The 16,644-nt window shown below is 39.0% G+C and overlaps 2 protein-coding genes across 3 annotated transcripts; one reads left to right on the forward strand and one right to left on the reverse strand.

Moving 5' to 3' along the window:
- Window positions 1-598: 598 nt before the first annotated feature.
- On the reverse strand, window positions 599-9,156 carry LOC128527891 (protein phosphatase 1 regulatory subunit 3E). Its single transcript, XM_053500540.1, has one exon. The coding sequence runs from the start codon at window positions 8,849-8,851 to the stop codon at window positions 7,901-7,903; it is 951 nt and encodes a 316-aa protein (XP_053356515.1). The 5' UTR covers window positions 8,852-9,156; the 3' UTR covers window positions 599-7,900.
- Window positions 9,157-9,662: 506 nt separating this feature from the next.
- si:ch73-103b9.2 (uncharacterized protein LOC100150067 homolog) lies at window positions 9,663-13,413 on the forward strand. Of its 2 annotated transcripts, none has more exons than XM_053500539.1 (3): window positions 9,663-9,838; window positions 10,010-10,217; window positions 11,716-13,413. In XM_053500539.1, the coding sequence occupies exons 2-3, from the start codon at window positions 10,059-10,061 to the stop codon at window positions 12,637-12,639; spliced, it is 1,083 nt and encodes a 360-aa protein (XP_053356514.1). In that variant the 5' UTR covers window positions 9,663-9,838; window positions 10,010-10,058; the 3' UTR covers window positions 12,640-13,413. The 2 variants fall into 2 exon arrangements, with proteins under 2 accessions (XP_053356514.1, XP_053356513.1); XM_053500538.1 differs by having other exon boundaries at window positions 9,665-9,838; window positions 9,972-10,217.
- Window positions 13,414-16,644: the final 3,231 nt, after the last annotated feature.

The following is a 16,644-nucleotide window of genomic DNA, read 5'->3' on the forward strand; positions in this document are numbered from 1 at the left end:
AACCAGGCTGCGGAATAGTGGTGTAATGTGCACTTGTGTGTGTGTGTTGTGAATAAGTAAAACCTAAACTTTTGCATTGCCTGGACACACTTCTATCCTTTAATGTTATTCGTTCTTCTTCAGTTTGCATTTTTCTAGTACACAATCTACTTTAAATATTACACTTATCTTAATATTTATTCATACCCAACTGGAATTTAATGTTAAATCATACTGTGAAATTACACAACATTTTATAAGAACAATAAAAAAAAACATACACACACACAATCTAACACAGTGGAAATATATTTATATACACACTACCAGTCAAAAGATTGGACTTTTATTTTCTCTTTCAGATAAATAATGTAGACTGTAAAACACTGTAAACTAATGTATCTTGGATAATATAGTAAATAAAGGAACTTTTTAGCTTAAGGTTTGGTAATAAACTAAAAGCAACATTTTGTAAGTATAGGTTAAATTCAATGTAAAACTGTAGCTTAAGATATTAATTAATGACCTATTTGACCTTCACTCCAGTCCTAGTATCATGGGGGAGAAAATGAAATATATATATATATATATATATATATATATATATATATATATTTTTTTTTTAAAAGTAAAGTACCTTAATATAGTATTTAATAGAGATGGCAAAAATGGAATCTTTATTTGGTTGATACCAGCTAGAAAATTACGATTTAGTTACATTGGAAAAAAAAAAGGATTTGTTTAATCTTATGATGATTTTACCTTAAAAATTAATTAAATATTGTTGCAATCAACGATGAGTGGGCCCAAGCACCCTGCGCCTTCGTTAATAACCACTTTTCAGCATAAGTTTAAGGCATCGTTACAGCTGACCCATTTGAGATATCAAAAATCCCTCTGCAATTCTGCTTCGTGAATGTATTGCGATCACAAAAGCCCGGTTTGTTGGCGATCGTATAAATCTCCTAGGAGAAGTACATCAAAGTCTATCGGGCCCTAATTAGATTTTGTTTTCCTTAAGAAGTTTTCCTTACTTCTTAAGGGGGGGGGGGCTCTGACAGACTTCGAAACTACAACAGGTTATCAGAATATTTATTAGATATTGGTGATGAATGCTGGCTGGAGAGGCCCCTTGCAATTTGCCAAGGGCCCCTTTTAAAATCATTTTTAAGTTTAGCACTATTGAAAGGAAAGATTTATTATAAATGGGTATTAATATCGGCCTACACTTGAGATTTCTGTTTTGCAGCTGGAAATAGAAAAGTTGTATTGTGCCATCTTTAGCATTTACAAATCTACATCTTTTAAAGCAATATTTAAATCAGTAAGATATGTACACCTTGCTTGTATATACGTACGTATGTACGTAGTTTACCACCAAACCTTAATTTTTTTACTTGCTTACAGTATTCCTGATAAAGCTTCACACACTTTCAGTATCTTTTCACTTTTAAAAAATAAACTTTGATAACAAAATAAATTTATACAATATTATAGTCACCTTAGAGTCTCCACTATTCATAGCTGTCTTAGAAACAAATTTCAACCATAAACCTAGTATATAACACATAAGTAAATCATAAATACATTCACATGTATTACGTCGAAAATTTTTGACTGGTAGTGTTTTTTTCAGGAATTTTTTTTTGTTATAATAAATATTAAAACTTTTCACTCCATATAAACTCTATGCGTTAACATTGCACATTTATCTATTAAATAGTGTATATTAAATACACATACACTATTTAAACATCTATTCAATAAAGTCTCTGTCCATTTTATAGCCTATTCAGGAAAATAATTTATCCAGAGTTACAGGAAGACGCACTTTGTGGCATTGGAAATGTAAAGAGGACCTCAGAAGCTAAATTTCATAAATAATAATAATAAAAAGAAAGCATGGATTTAATCTAGGACAAATACACTCATCTCTCACCAGTTTCACATTTTTATCGATAGCTCTCTTTTCTTCAAAATAACAACCCGAAATCCATTAATGTATACCCTGACCTTGACGTTTGGAACGGTTTAACTGGCATTTCCCATTTTCAGCACAACATGAACTCCTTTAACCTCACATACGCATTTCATTCGATTCTCACTAGCACAAATAGCATCACAAAATAAATTCACATTTTAAGCACTGCGGGTTTATTGCACTTCCGTGTCTGTGGGTGTATATTGCTAAAAATATGGCATTTGGGGAACAGCTCAGTTCTGAAAAAGTGCCAATTAATGGTCACAAATATAGCACTCTATAAATATATATCATAGACTTGGGGTGAGTTAATTTTTACCAAAATAAGCCTTAAACGCCAACTTTAAGGAAGGGAACTCAACAGGATATGCTGAGCAGCTACGCGCCTCTGTTAATACAGCTAACTACGGTTTGTTACGTTATTGCACAATTATTTCAGTGTTACGTGTGCAAATATCAGCTGGCTGCTCGGGAGTTCTTTTTCAATTTTAAAGCTTAACAAGCTGAAAAATTGAAAGTGCTTTGTCGAACTCGACCATTAGATTGTGTTAGTCTAACGACATTACAAATAAACAGCCAAGAGTTTCAGGTTTAAAGCTGACACTCTCAAAGTGCATTATGGGTAACAAACACACACACTGTGCGTAAATACAAGTACTGAGAAACTGAAAGAATTCTAGGTTTTTTGTTGAATTTCTTGAGTTCAATGTTTTTCAGGAAATTTGACAAATCTGTTTGTAGAAATTTTAACATTTAAGTGAAATGTTATGGAATTTGTAACAATAAACTTTAAGAAGAGTTAAAACATTATTTTTTTTTAGTTTATTTTCTAGTGAAACAGGTTTGAAATTAGATAAAGTTCTTAGTTTGCAAATTAAATTTTTAAAACAAACATTAAAACATTTTTTTTTAAACGGTGGAAAATTCGATTTTGAATTTTAGGTTTTTGTGTATGCATTTTTTGATATGATAAAAGTGATTTACTGTGAATTTTAAATAAATAAAATTTTTTTTTTTATATCTGCTTAAAACCGAAATTTCCAAATCTTAAATTATAAATCTGACAAGTGATCGTTGTCGTAACTAAATTCAAGTTTCGTTTTTTTTCACACGAACCACCAAATTAAGTTCAAACTACATAATTATTTAACTATTATTACCTGTTGTCACAAAATCAGTTCATGAGGCTGCGAATAGCTGGATTTCATTACATTTTATTCAAATCAAGCTAAAAAAAAAATTCAGAAGCTAACCGAGCCACTAACTGTGATTTTAAAGTTCTTAAGTTTGATTAGAATTTTCTTCTTAAGTTTGATTGAGGAAATTGTTCTGAATTTTTCTGAGACCATTTTGTCATCGTACCTTGGATCTCCTCCCTCCTTGTTTCTTTTACGTTTCTCAGTTAGTAGCAGTGTGCTTTAGTGCTGCAGAAGAATTTCATGCATTATTAAATAATGGAAAAGAAAAACATCCTGCAGTAGCCTGGCATCGACTTTCACAACCAGGTGCTCAAACTTTGTGCAAAAATTATTTTCAGTCATACAGGTGACGCTCTTTTTTTTCCTAATAACTGACTAAACTGCTAAAGTTATACAAACGATTGTATGGTGTGTACGCCCTCTGAGAGGTCATAATGGGTGATGGACTCATAATTTAGCCTCATAAACAAACAGACAAAATGAACAGTGATCTAATCTAATCTAATCTCGTGTGATTGCTGATGCTCATTCTATTATCGTGAACAATACAAGCCTTCTCATTAACAACATACTGTAGAAGCCAAATCCACACAAATGCTACATTTCCTACAATTTTAACATTAACGATGCGACACAATACGGCCATGTTTACACAAATGAAACCGCAAGACACTCAGGAACAGGAATGATTATATATACAGTGTATACGAACTCGATAAATACATCTAGTTTTGGTTCTATCACATAAAAATAAAAAAATCTGTCTTTTTTTTTCCCTTTACATTGAACCTGAACGAATAGGCACTCCAGCATGTCTGGAAGGCTGAGAAGTTCTCACAGTATACAGTAAATGTGTTTGCTAGAAAATAAACCTGTTTATGTGAAACAGAAAGGGGTTGGGAGCAAGTTCGCCTTGAAAAGCAACCCGTCACATGAAGAAAGCATCTCTAGACAAAACATCGCTGGTTCTCTCTCATTCCTGATTTTAAGGTTACGGATAAAACGTCTCTCAGGTTACAGGATGATGTATCCAGTCAAACAGTGTTATAAATATTTCTCTTAAATACTTTAAATAACATATGGGTTACAGTTGAGTGCAAAGGTTCGCCAAAATACGACAAACGTCATTTTACTATCATGTTACAAAAAAGAAATCACATTTTCCCTGCTATATATAGCCCTGTTTGGACAGGATTTAATTCACGATGGGAATCTGGAGTAATTCTACACTCTCCATGTGATATTCTGTGACCTGTTTTTTTGGTTTTTTAATCTCAGTCTTTTTCTCAATGAAACTTGAGAAAATAACAGGCAAAACTTCCTACACTGCAAAACAAATTAAATTATAAGAATAAATACATTAATAAATTAAATTAAGTAAACATTTGCAAGTAAAAATAGCTTGAATCTAGTAAAATTTATATAAATAGACATTAAATACACATTATTAGATTGTTAAACCAAATATAAAATTATTAAACCCATATTTTACATTATTTAAGCATTATAATAATTTTACATATAATTTAACTTATTCTAATCCATTCATTTATATAAAAAAAGAGAACTTATCCGCTAATAGAGCAAGAAATCAAGTACCTAAAATTGGAAAATATGTCCAGAAATAGGCTTAATTTTATATCTGATTTATTGTAAGCTTACAGTAAGAAACAACATATAAATTTGACTAGATTCATGATGTTTCCTCTGGCGAAAAGGTCATTATATTGCAGCGTACTCTACGCATTTCTTTTTAACACACTCGAATAACTTTTTTATTCCTGTCCAGCTGCACGTCTTTGTGACTTTTTTTTTTTTAGAAAATTTTTTTTTCACCACACCTACTGTACATTAGTCACGTATCTTTTTCTCTTGACGACGTCCTTGCTTTGGGCTGTTTAACTCTCTCCACGCTGCCTACATCGCACGTTACTCCATTACCAGAGTAAGAAAACATAATCGATCAAAAGAATGAATCTTTGAAGGCTGATTGACAAGACAGTTACGATATAAATACCGACTTTACATTCACTCGACAAAACTTACACAAACAAAACCTGATCGAATTTCTTTCTGAACGATTTTTTTTAAAAACGGTATAACTGACGTGACGTGAGAAAAACTAATCCCGTCCAAACAGGGCTCGTTATGTAACACGATCAGATGGGACACATTTCCTTATTCATCGCAAAACTTCACTTTCTGATTTTTTGCTGGTATGTCTTTTTAGACTTGTTTTAGTTTTTAAACTTATTTTGTATTAATGACTTTTCCTCCTCTCGCGAAAAGTGGGTGAAAACTTTTGCACTCAAATGCATATAGCTATAAAAGCTGTGTTATAAATACATTATAACAAATGATGCACTTTGTGTACTGATTTCAGACGTTGAAAATTATACAAATTGCTTTTTTTATCGAATCAAATTTTCACAATTTGAATAAATTTTATAAAGTTACTTTTTTATGTTTATGGCTACAGTTTCACATCTAATGGTAAAATCATTACACAAATAACATCCTTGACATCATTAGGTTAAATAATCCCAGGCTCACATATGTACCATTATATCTTCCGTTTGTTTTTAGAATTAACTTCAAATAATTAATTTTATGTTCAAAAAGCTACAATAATGCCATATGCATGTAAGCATTTAAGTTAAAATTTGCACAAGAGGTCAATAACTGGGCCAGGCCTGTAACTGTGTGATGATTTCAGGAAGATTCTACGTAGTTCTCATTTCCTGAGCTTCCGCTTGCTTTTAGCCTTCTGACTCTCATATGAAAAAAGGTGGAGGAGCAAAAACGTAGAAAGCAAATACATCCTGGCTCGCTGCTCAAGTGCATTTACAATGAATGGAAAAATCTATCCACATTCGATTTTCCCCTCGGACCTTCCCTTACCTCCAGCCTGCCTTGTGATGAGATGGAAACTTCAGGACAGGTAGTGGATCGTGGAGATAAAAAATTTCATTCGTCAGTCATCAGGTCTAGTAATCAGTCCAGGATTTAGTCAAATGACTTTGAAGGTCATGTGATATAATCTTGAAGACGGTCCTTTCCTCACGTACGGAGACGCAGCTTCGGTAAAAGATGTCCCCTTGTTCCTTTTGACTCATTATAGCCGAACTTCTCGCCAGGTTTGTTGGAGCGAATCCCTTAGCTGTCGCGTTCTCGTCAGATTAATGTTCCTAGCCCTTTCTGAACGTCTGCATCATCAGCATGTAAGTACACTCAGCTATATTACAGGCACTGACATACAGATATCCTGACTTGCTCTACGTAAAATGGACAGAGGCTCTGAACAGGTTTCAAGCTTTGGACCATGGAAGAGAACGACTCTACACACGCTGCACACCGATAAAACATGTTGCAAGGCCTAAGAGCCACATCGGCTTTCACAATGACGGAGCACTTCGCCGAAAAATAAAAAGCAGGAAGTTATTATTCAACACAGAAGTCATTCTGTGAAACGGAATAGCAGTCTGTGAGATACGTCAAATACCTTGGCTGTGTCTAGACTTTGTATACGTTTACGTGCAAAAGTTTACATACCCCTGCTCGAGGATGATGAAACTAATAAGGCGTTTAACACGTCAGGTTTTTATGTAAGCTTAGCAGACTTATATATAAACATGTATCAGCCATGAGAGCTGTTCACATCACATCTCTCTCAACTGTTTATTTTGGATCTTTTATAATCTCCCACTGACTGTAACACTGTAACCCGACCACTTGCAGAAATCCCTTAGGACTCCCTGAGTCCTGTTATTTTAACATTTCCTGTCTTGAATAAAAAGTAAAATTTTGTTGTGTTCATTTTTGTTTTCAGACAGTCATTCATTAAACTCTTTAAATGTGTGGCCTACATTCATTAGAGCGTGCTAAAGGCAATACAGGGCTTACGACTGAAGATAACCACACGTTAGGCTTAAGCTGGGTTTGTGCATGGTTTCAGAGCACGTAGATGATGGCGTGGCACTGAGACCAAAGGCAGGCGATAACAAAGTGCGCGTGGGCGCTGCTATGACTGATGCTTGACTAAAAGGAGGACTGATGCAAAATTCGTAGAACAGCTACAAATATGCTTAAGAAAAGTAAACAAGTAAACAAAGCATGCACACAACACGGAAAAATATCCTTATCGTCTCAAGATTGTTGCACGAGCCTGGATCGTGCTCATTCATGACATTATTGAAGCTTTGTTTTCTCAGCTCACAGGACTTGGGTAAGAGGATTGATTGTATTGTATTGTAAAATCTGACATGCACAGGTTAGAGATTAGATTGGGACGACGATCTTAAACGACGCACAGTGTACAGACGGCTTTAGTCTCAGTTAACATTTCATTCATCTATTTAATTTAACTGATTGCCAGCTATTCAACAGGGGATGCAAACTTTTGCACTCAACCGTAAGATGATGCTTTATAAACCTATGACTCCTGTATATGATATTATATGATATCTACTGACCATCAGTGTGAGGTGTTCAGGATGGAGCCTGCCAGATTGTGTAATCTGATTTAATGAGATTAGAGTCTGGGGGAAGTCTTATCTAAGAGATAACGAGCGTCGCTTTAATTAGGACACATCATCTATAGGAGGGGGAGAAGATTCCACGTGGGATTCAAGCTACAGGCTCTGCAGGTCATACTACTACTAATCATCATCATCATCATCATCATCATAATTGTCTCTCTCTCTCTCTCTCTCACACACACACACACACACAGACAGCGGTTCTAGATGAAGTGGATCCAGCCGTTATCCCATTCGCGCGGAGGCGAGATTTTGAACCGGTGGCGTCGCACCCTGTAGTTCTTGCCGTCGTGGTTGTCCCAGTAGTCGTCGGGGCCGACGCGGTAGCGGACGGCGAACTGCAGGCTGCCGCTGCTCTCGAGGAACGCCGGCGTCACGATCTTGAACTGGAAGCGGTCGGAGCCGCCGTCGCTCGAGTTCGGCACGTACGACGCGGGCACGTCGACGAACGTCAGCCAGTTGTTGAGCGTGTACCTCAGCGTCACGTGCTTCTCGAACGCCAGGTTCAGCACCCGCACGACGCCCGAGATGCTGAACTCGTCCGTCTCCACGGACTCCAGGAGCACCTTGGCGCTCTTCAGGCGCTCGCGGAAGTCGGGCTGCGCGCCGGGGCAGGTGAACTGGGTCTCCACGAAGGTCGACTGCGTGTATCCGTTGTGCGCGTGCTGCTCGAAGTTGTTGAGGTGGAGCGCGCGGGCCTTCTTGAACTTGTCCAGGACGCGGTCGGGCGTCTCGGGCACGTCGGTGTCGTCGAAGTGGCGCACGGAGATGAGCTCCAGGCCGAGCGAGTCGGCGAAGCGCACTTTCTTCTGGCTGGACGGGCTGCAGATGCGCGCCACCTCCAGCTTCGCCCTCTCCGCGGAGCTCGGTAGGGACTTGCAGCGGCGGCGCAGGCCGGGACTCGGCGGCGGCTTCGGCAGGGATTCGCGTCCTCTCGGCCGCTCGTCCACGACGCGCATCTCCAAGGGTTCGCGCTCGCCGGTCACCTCCTCCTCCTCTTCCTCCTCTTCCTCGCCTTCCGTCTTATCGCCGTCGTCCATCTTCTGGTTTGCGGTCAAGCTCCCGAACAAGCCGGCGATGCAGCTGTAATTTCTCGGAAGGCAGTTTTTCGGAGGCAGCATGACCACGACTTCACCAGTCGTTTCGGTTTCCATAAAAAAAATACCAAAAAAAAGAAAAGAAATTAAACTCCTGAGGTGTAAAACCTTCCCGGTCAGCGAAAATGATGAGACGAGATGAGACGAGCGGCTCAGGTGACACTTACTGCGTGCACTGCCGTGCGCGCGCCTGCGCCTGTGCCTGTGCGTTCCCCGTGTGCGCGGTTGAGTCTCCTTCCTTACATGTCCTTCCCGGTGCGCGTTTCTGCGCGCTTTCTTTCCCAAAAGGAAATCTCCTTCAAACACCAAAGCGCGCAGCAGCTACACAGGCTGCACACACACACACACTGATCTACGCAGAGCATTGCGGAAGAGATGATGATTTACCCCCCCCCCCAACACACACATACACACACCTCCTCGGGTAGAACAGCGCCTGCGCGCGGTGACGTCGCCACCCAAACACTATAGATAAAACTAATCAGGAAGGTAGGGGTAGGTGCACGAGCCAAACCGACCGGGGTGAGTAGGGGACCTTTAAAGGAAAACTAGAGCACGCGCGCAATGTAACAAAAAAAAAAAAATCCAATTTATCCATTTGTGCTAACTTTATTAATATTAATGGGATTTTTTTTTTTCTTTTTGTAATTAGGACAATCCAGAGTATAAGGAAGTCAAAGCATGGTGACAACTATATAGTTTATTGTCAATAACAATAAAAAACAACAACGACAAAGGGATGGCATAAGAGAGACACGAGTTGAAAGTGAACACACACACACACACACACACGCATCGTGTGCACTTGCGGCTCCGAAGCCACGCCTCCACTTTGCCGTCGTTTTCCGCTGCGTCACTGCGTCGTGACGCGTGCACGCAGGCCACTCTCGCATGGTGATCGCCATGGCAACCGCACGTAACGCCGGCTCGCGCCACAAACACGCCGAGATCAATAGACTTCATCGCTCGCTCCACGACCCGCGCGGACTCTCCCTCCAGGCGCACGAGCACCACGCGCTTCAGCCAGATGTAACCACGGATCAGGTTATTATAAAAATTATATATATATTAATAATAATTATAACAATCCCTTTCTCCGTCCTCTTTTTAAGAAGCCTATCACTGCTCACTCACTCACACACTCTAACTTGTCTTACCCTGCATGATGACGTCAAAGGGAATGGAATGACGTGTCTCCCCACACACACACCACAGGAGGAGTTCCAGGATCAGTCCCATTGTCAGGACGCGTCAGGATGCATGGATGATGCAGAGTTTGGAGAAGCCGGACTGCGGTGCACCTTTGTGCAAGCTTTCAGGAGGAGGACGCGTGGAAGAGCTGCTGCTGAACATTAGCGAGGAAAGCTCTGTGAAGGAGCAGGAACCTTATGAGATTCTCAACCAAACAGGCTGGGATGAAGCTGTGAGTACTGTGAGATAAGATAAATAACGCACCCATGAGACATGAGACGCACCTGCGCTTCTGCACCTTTTTTTACATGCATTTCTGATAAAGACAATCAAACAGGAATAAAGTAGGACTTCTGCGCAATCCAAAGTCCCGCTTTGACTTGAACGCCCCTCGTTATGGCTAACATGATTTAAAAAAAATATATATTATTATTGACTGGACTACACAATTTAAATGATATGGAGACATAATACTAAATAAACCATGACGGACTACCTGGAACATCAACACAAAATGTCCCACAGCTGAGAAATACAGTCCGGAGGTATTGTCTAGAATGACAACACTTTTTTCACCAGTGTGTTCCATTAATTAAACCCTGAGGAATGAGAAAAGGAGAAATAAATGTAAATAATACTTGCAGTGGGTTGATTTTAAGATTAATAAGCATAACTGGATCCGTTAATCAGTCAGTCGAGATTCTTATGCATTAGTCTTACATTAGACTTACAGTACTTATAGGATATGGACATTTTTTTCTGATTAACTGGAATTTTAAGAATAATGTTTCCTATTTATCACAAAAGGGCGCCATCACCTAGACACTAACACTTGGCCGTATTTATGATTTGTGTTATAAACAAACATGTTGAGTTGACGCTCCAAATAGCCCGTCATGTTCTATTTTTATTATAGGAGGAAAAAAAACCCTTCATGTTGGCAATTTCATGGGTTGTTCAAGTCAAACAGGGACTTTTGATTGCGCAGAATGACAGAACACAGTTGTGAGAGTAAAATATAATCCTACATCGAATGCTACACTGATGCATTTATTCCAGTGTTTCACTAGTGTTTGGATAGAAAGTTTTCTCAGAACGCTGGAGTCATGATGAAACGCTGGCATCCCAGGAACTCCTTTAATAACCCAATGGCAATAGCTCCCACCCGCTTACCTGTAACGTGCAGTTGGTGCTGGTGAATAATTGTGTGTACACTGTTCTGCTCATGACTGGATATTTCAATTATATTTTATTACTTGTACATAGTGTAAATTTTACAGATAAAAATTTTCCATATTTGTATAATTTTTTTTTTAGTTCATGGGCGTTTGTAAAAGCATTTCACTGCATATCATACTGTGTATATGACAAATATATGAACTTCACAGACGTACGGCCTTCTTTGAAACATTTGCACCGTTTAAATGTTTTAGTGAGGTCAAGAGTCTGAACACAGTACAGTGGTCAAAGTCCTCTGTAAATGTCAATCTTTTTTTTGCGCCATTTTATGACCAGTCCCAGTTTGACTTGAACACCCCTTGTAGAACAATGTAACACTGACTGACGAATTTCGGATGTTATCCTAATTAGCGACCCTCATGACTGACCCATTGGAAAGCTAATTATTGTTTTTCTTTAAGAAGCACCACTTGATGTGTAAATGTGTAAAACAGGTATGATACTGATATAAAAAAAAGAAATCACACACTGGTTGTGTTTTATGTCCACAGATCCAAGGTTGGGGCAGGTGCTCTCCTTTTTCCTGCCTGTTTATAGCACAACAAAGGAGCAAGAAGCACAAACAGGAGATCTCAGCCTCCCATTGTGTTCTTTGCACCGATTTGAAGGACCTAAAGCTCTCGGACCTCAACCCTCCCCCCAGCCGAGCTCCCTACGAGAAATCCGTAGAGCATCTGAGAATCAACGTTCCCTTATCTCCGGAACACCTCAACAGAATCCCGAGCGCCGTAACTTCTACCTCATCCTCAGAAGATGACATGTTAGAGGATTTCACTCTTAAGACGAGGAACGTGAAGAAAGGCTTGCTTGGAAATAAATGGCTGTTTGGGACTGAACAATACGTACCTGACCGGATTCTACCTCACCCACATCAACCGGATGCTCTGTGCCCGTGTATGAAGGATAGGAATGCTGGGAAAGTGTCACTGCTTAGTCGAGTTATGTTCCTGCCACCAGTAAAAGTGCCAACAAATCCAAAGAGCTCAAACGGTTTAAAGGGCAGAGATGACGGCACGACAAGAACAGTTATGGTTAGCGAGAAATGTGATGGCGATCCGGAAGAGGGAGCGGCCGTTTCTAATTACAGCCCAACTGCAGGCACCACACAGGGGATAATCACGTCCATGCAAGGACCAACGCAGTACCAGAATCACCTCCTATCTGCTTTAAATGTCTCGAGAAAGTATCAGATCCCCATCAACAGCTTGGCCGAGACTCAGCCCGGTGCCACCCAGTCGCTCCCAGAACGAAATCTCAGGCAGGAAGAGCTGATCAGGTCACCTGTAAGGCACAACTCGGCGCTCAGATCGCTGTTAGCCGCCAAAAATAAAATTCTGAGAAAGGAAGAGCCTGAGCTTCCGATGCTGCTGGGTACCAAGGTCCAGATACCAGTGTCCACTCAGAGACTACTGTAGCTCCTCTCTCTCTCTCTCTCTCTCTCGTCCAGTTGACATTAAAGATGACTATCTGCTGAAAAGAGACTGTATATTCTTTACACATATTATTTAACTTTCAGGTATAACGTGTTGAGTTTTACAGATGGAAAAAAAAGGGGAAAAAAGTTGTACATTAAGTAATAAAAGAAACATCCAGAGTTGTGCTATTATAAGAAAACTGAAAACACTTCCACATCATATCCTAAAGTGTTTTATTCCTTTTATACCTCCTCAATTTGCCAAAGCGTATTTATGTATTTTCTGTATGTGTTCATGTTCAGTCCACGAAACACGCTTGTTCCTGTCATCACTCGTGTTCCAGACGCCACGGTATAAACAGTCGTTCCCGTCATCCGTTTCTATTTTTACCAACACAGATTTGCATGTTTCCGAGAAGCCTAAAAGTCATCTCTCCTTAAGATGTCGATTCACCCAAAGATAAGAACGTACGCCTGGCATTCGAGTCAAAGTGGAACTTGATTGTACAGAATAACAAAACACAGTTATGAGACTTAAAAACTTCCTTTATTTCTATATATAATGTCCTGCTACACTAATGCACTTATCCCAGTGTTTCACTAGTGCTTGGACACCATCAAGGTAGAAAGTTTGATCGGCCATCCTTCATGGTTGTACAGCGGCTAAGAGTCTCATCACCGCACGGTGTTTGAAGTATTAAATTGTTTGAAGTCTTCTGTAAATTTCCATCACTTTCATTCAGCAAATTTCCTTTCACAAAAGTCCCGGTTTGACTTGAACACCCTTCGTATTATGAGCTCATTAGTGTAGGCTTTTAAAAAATTTTATCCTCAGAGCTGCCGTAATAAACGAACACCCTCCTGACTACTTATCAATAATTTAGTTTATTAATAATGAAACTAAACTTTCATTTCTGAATCAGATATACCCGCGTACTTTTAAAACCTTAGCTGAAAGTGACTTTCTTTTCCCTTGTATTGAATGTATTTTTATCAATAGTGGTTTAACTTTTAACCTCTCTTAATGAACTGTGTGAGAGTTTGAGCCTTAAATGAAGCTCGGACTAACCGAATGTTTACCGTCTTACGTCATCATTTGCCTCAGTGAGACTGTTTTCTGTGAATTTACTGGAAAATGTTAACGAAGATGCATCTCGCTAACGACAATAACTACAAACCTGATGTGGTTGGTATCAAATCACAAACGGTACAGAAACGTTATAGAGCTTCTCACTAGAGATCTGTGAGATGTGATCCTCTTCTGTGCTGATGAAACTGTTCCTGAGGTTTTGAGTTTTTATAAATACAGCGTTCTGTAAACCATTCATTCAGAGTGACTTGTGAGCGTGTTGGCTCTACAGCAGGGTGTCATTCACTCCTAGAATATCTCGTTATCTGGTTGTAGTTGTTGTCGAGAGCCGTGGAAAAATCACTCATTCACCACTCACTCATCTGAATTATTAACGCTTAAGTCACTGCATTCTCGGTTTAAATTCAGAGATACAGACAACAACGCTCAGAAATTAGTGAAGGTAGAAAAGTTTAATTTGGGGTTGGATATAAAATAATATAAAAAATAGGATGTGGAAAATTTGAGAACACTCTAAAGAGATTTTCTAGATTTTTGCATAAACGAATTAAAACTGCAGATTTTTACTTGAGAGTCCTAAAAGTAGATAAAAGGAATACAAATGAAACGAACACAAAACAAAAAAACAACATTATACTGCAGAATATTTCGGTTATTTATTAACTAATGAGATACTGAGATGATCCGATAAGTGTGTGTGTGTGAGTGTTTTTAGTGAGCGTGTGAGTGAGTAAGCGTGTGTAAGAGTGTGTGTGTGTGTGTGTGTGAATGAATAAGCGCGTGTAAGAGTGTGTGTGTGCGTGAGTATGTGTGTGAGAAAGCCCTGGTTTATTTAAAGAACTGAGATCTGCCTCAGCCTGCTTTCTGTTCCACAGTGTGTTCTGCGCAGCACTCCTTCATGTCTTAGAAAGGAACTTCCCTCAATAAAATTTCTCCCTTTGGAACATCATGTGATGTCATTAGTACAGACTTTGCTTTCTTCATGCGTTACCATGGTAACGTACAGTAAACACCTCGGGTACTCGCTGCTGCTACTGTGAAAATGTTACATATTTGAAATGAAAATAAATAAATAAATATTAAAAAAAACCCAGTTTTTTTATTTCTTCACAAAGTGTACACTACTGAAATGTATATTTCTTGTGATTAAATGTGATTTTATTAATTTACCAGATGGACGCTGTCATTCCTTAATAATTTCTTGAAATTATTACTGAAAGTTCACTTCTACTGTATGTGAAGTACCAAGGACGCCGGTTTTCAAATACAATAACCTTATGTGGTCTGAGATTTACATTAACGCTCCATTTGGGAACACTTAGGCTAGAACTACTTATGAACCACATTATCAGTAACATCTTAATGCACTGCTTCAACCGCATCAACATCTGTCTTGATTTGGGGAGTAATGCACTCGGAAGGGCCACAATGGGGCGGAATACGTGCTCATCCACGACTTATACGGTTTTATTTGTAAATTATTTTAAACTTTTTTTTTCTCTCTCTCTTCTTTTACATAATATATTCCTAATTTAATCCATTTCCGTTCACGATGCTCAAGTGAGGCAAGAAAGTATTTAGTCAGCCAACAATTGTGCAAGTTCCCCCCCTCAAAAAGATGCGAGAGGCCTGTAATTAGGTATACCTCAACTATGAAAGACAAAATAAGAAAAAAAAAGGATTTTTTAAGAAATTATTTGCAAATTATGGTGGAAAATAAGTATTTGGTCAATAACAAAATTTCATCTCAATACTTAGTTAAGGACCAACACTGCGACAGAGGGGTGAATGTAGTGTTCCATGGAAACACATAAAAACACATGCTTAAGGCCCTCCATTGTTTGCAGTTTAGAGCTGGTTACCCAGCAACTGAAGAAGAGCCTCCTGACAGCAGCTGCCCGCCAACACTCCTCCACCTCGAAGAAACAAACGTTTAAGAGCGATAACTGTTATATGTAAGAGCTGTCTGCAATTCTTACCTTTTAATCGTGTGAACTCATTCTCCTCTCCACCATTCTCCAGTCACACCATCTCTGTTTGCACCAGGGCATGCGTGATCTAATTAAAGCATGCATCCAAGTGAAAAAAAAAACGTTTTTAATCGTGTGTATTCTTAGTTCTACAGTAAGCTGCTTTTTGTTCAGTCCAATCAACACTAAATTCCTGAACTGTAAATGCAGTGCATATTTAAACCCCTTTGAATTAAAGCTTCACTTCGAATCCATTGTGATGTTGGGGCGGGAATACACAAATGATGTCCTTGTTCGAATACTTCAAGTTTTTGTTGCAGTTCCTAACTGTTTATAGCATATCTGCGGCATTTACATTGTGTGTGTGTGTGTGTGTGTGTGCGCTCTTACTTTCACTATTGAACAGTTTTAATTTGGTTTCTACCTTTGATTTTTTTCCCCCATGCAACTTCAAGTGTTTGTCTTGTTTTCAACCCAGTTCTAGTCATTTTTAAATCTCCTTAGTTGTTTTTTTGCTCGACGCAAAGCACATCGGGTTGTAATTAAGCACAGACCAGACAGACTTTTTCCACAAGATTTTCACTTGCAAAACGAGGGGCACGCAGCTGAGACGCTCACCCGTGAGGAGGTTGCTGACACAACTTGTATAATAAAACATTATCAGGAGGGGATGATAGGATTCACACGAACACTTGCTCATTTTTTTTTATCTGAACTCATGATTCATGAGCCAACACGCTCACGTTTACTCACTGAATGTTACTAAAGATGGGAGAAAAAAAAATTCAGTCAGGTATGAATCGCATTATTTAATAGTTTTTTTTGTGATGATTTGATTGACGTATTGACACTGACCCCAAAATCCATTAAAAAAAATGTACTTTTCTAATTATAATGGAGATGAACTGGTTCATCCCAGTGACAATAATCAGGCGTTTAAAAAAAA

This window comes from Clarias gariepinus, chromosome 7 (genome assembly GCF_024256425.1).
Source record: "Clarias gariepinus isolate MV-2021 ecotype Netherlands chromosome 7, CGAR_prim_01v2, whole genome shotgun sequence".
NCBI lineage: Eukaryota > Metazoa > Chordata > Actinopteri > Siluriformes > Clariidae > Clarias > Clarias gariepinus.